At 59.5% G+C, this 854-nt stretch overlaps 1 protein-coding gene across 4 annotated transcripts in view; it reads right to left on the bottom strand.

Annotated features, from left to right (window-relative positions):
• Positions 1 to 430, bottom strand: part of PFKFB3 (6-phosphofructo-2-kinase/fructose-2,6-biphosphatase 3) — a 20,182-nt gene extending 19,752 nt beyond the window's left edge. For 3 of the 4 annotated variants that reach the window (XM_027903541.1, XM_027903544.1, XM_027903543.1), the window contains exon 1: positions 27 to 176. In XM_027903541.1, the coding sequence (XP_027759342.1) occupies positions 27 to 105 (79 nt within the window). In that variant the 5' untranslated portion in view covers positions 106 to 176. Of the gene's footprint in view, positions 1 to 26 lie in introns of all 4 variants that reach the window. The other variant, XM_027903542.1, reaches the window with a different exon arrangement.
• Between the last annotated feature and the right edge of the window lie 424 nt (positions 431 to 854).

Genomic DNA, 854 nt, shown 5'->3' with positions numbered 1-854 from the left:
GGGGATGCTGCCGTGCCCGTACTCACATCGGCGGGGCAGCGCCGGGCGGTTGTCATTAGGAAGCCAGATCTTCTGGATGCGGCTTTGCGTCAGCTCCATGGGCATTTTTAAAACAAAGGTCTTTTTGCGCTCCGCGTCCACCTTGAAGCGTTTGCGGGGGAAGAGGAAGAGGAAAAAAAAAAAAAAAAGAAAAAAAAAAAAGAGGAAGGAGACGGAGGAGATATGTAATAAAAAATAAAAAGGGTTTTTGCTGCAGTCGGTGGTTTCAGCGAGAGGCTGCGGCGCTTTCGGATGCTGCTGCTCAGAGCCTCGTGAAGCTTTTACGGCAGGAGGGGGGAGGAGGAGAAGGAAGAGGAGGGACGGGGCTTCAGGGCACAAAGCCGGGCAGGAACGGCACCAGCGCTGCCGCTGCGCGCCGGGAGGGAGCGAGGGCGAGCCCTGCCGCGGACTGCGATGGAAAGAAAAATATATTAAAAAAAAAAAAAAAATTCAAAAAGCTTCCCTTTACAACTAGAAAAAAATAAAAAAAGGCAGGAAAAACCTCCACGCGAGGCAGCCGGAGAAAAGGAGTGGGGAAAGTCTGCTCGTAGCGCTGCTGCGGTCTCCGCTGCCGTGCTGTGCCTTGCTGCCCTGCCCGGCTCCGCTCGCGATGTGCCGGCAGCCGCGGTGCCGCCTATTTCTATACCGGCAGGCCGGGCCCGGCGGCGCCCGCCCCGCGGGGCGGGGAGGGCAGGGAGGGGCCGGGCGGGCGCTGCTGAGCCGCGGAGGAGGCGGGGAAGGAGGAGGAGGAGAAGGGGGAGAAGGAGGAGGAGGATGGGGAGGAGGGGGAGGATGGATGGGGGGGGAGGGATGCG

The sequence above is a fragment of the Empidonax traillii genome, unplaced genomic scaffold, assembly GCF_003031625.1.
Source record: "Empidonax traillii isolate 1590-97213 ecotype Southwest subspecies unplaced genomic scaffold, ASM303162v1 scaffold980:size574330, whole genome shotgun sequence".
Lineage (NCBI taxonomy): Eukaryota > Metazoa > Chordata > Aves > Passeriformes > Tyrannidae > Empidonax > Empidonax traillii.
This window is presented reverse-complemented; position numbering and strand designations above follow the sequence as displayed.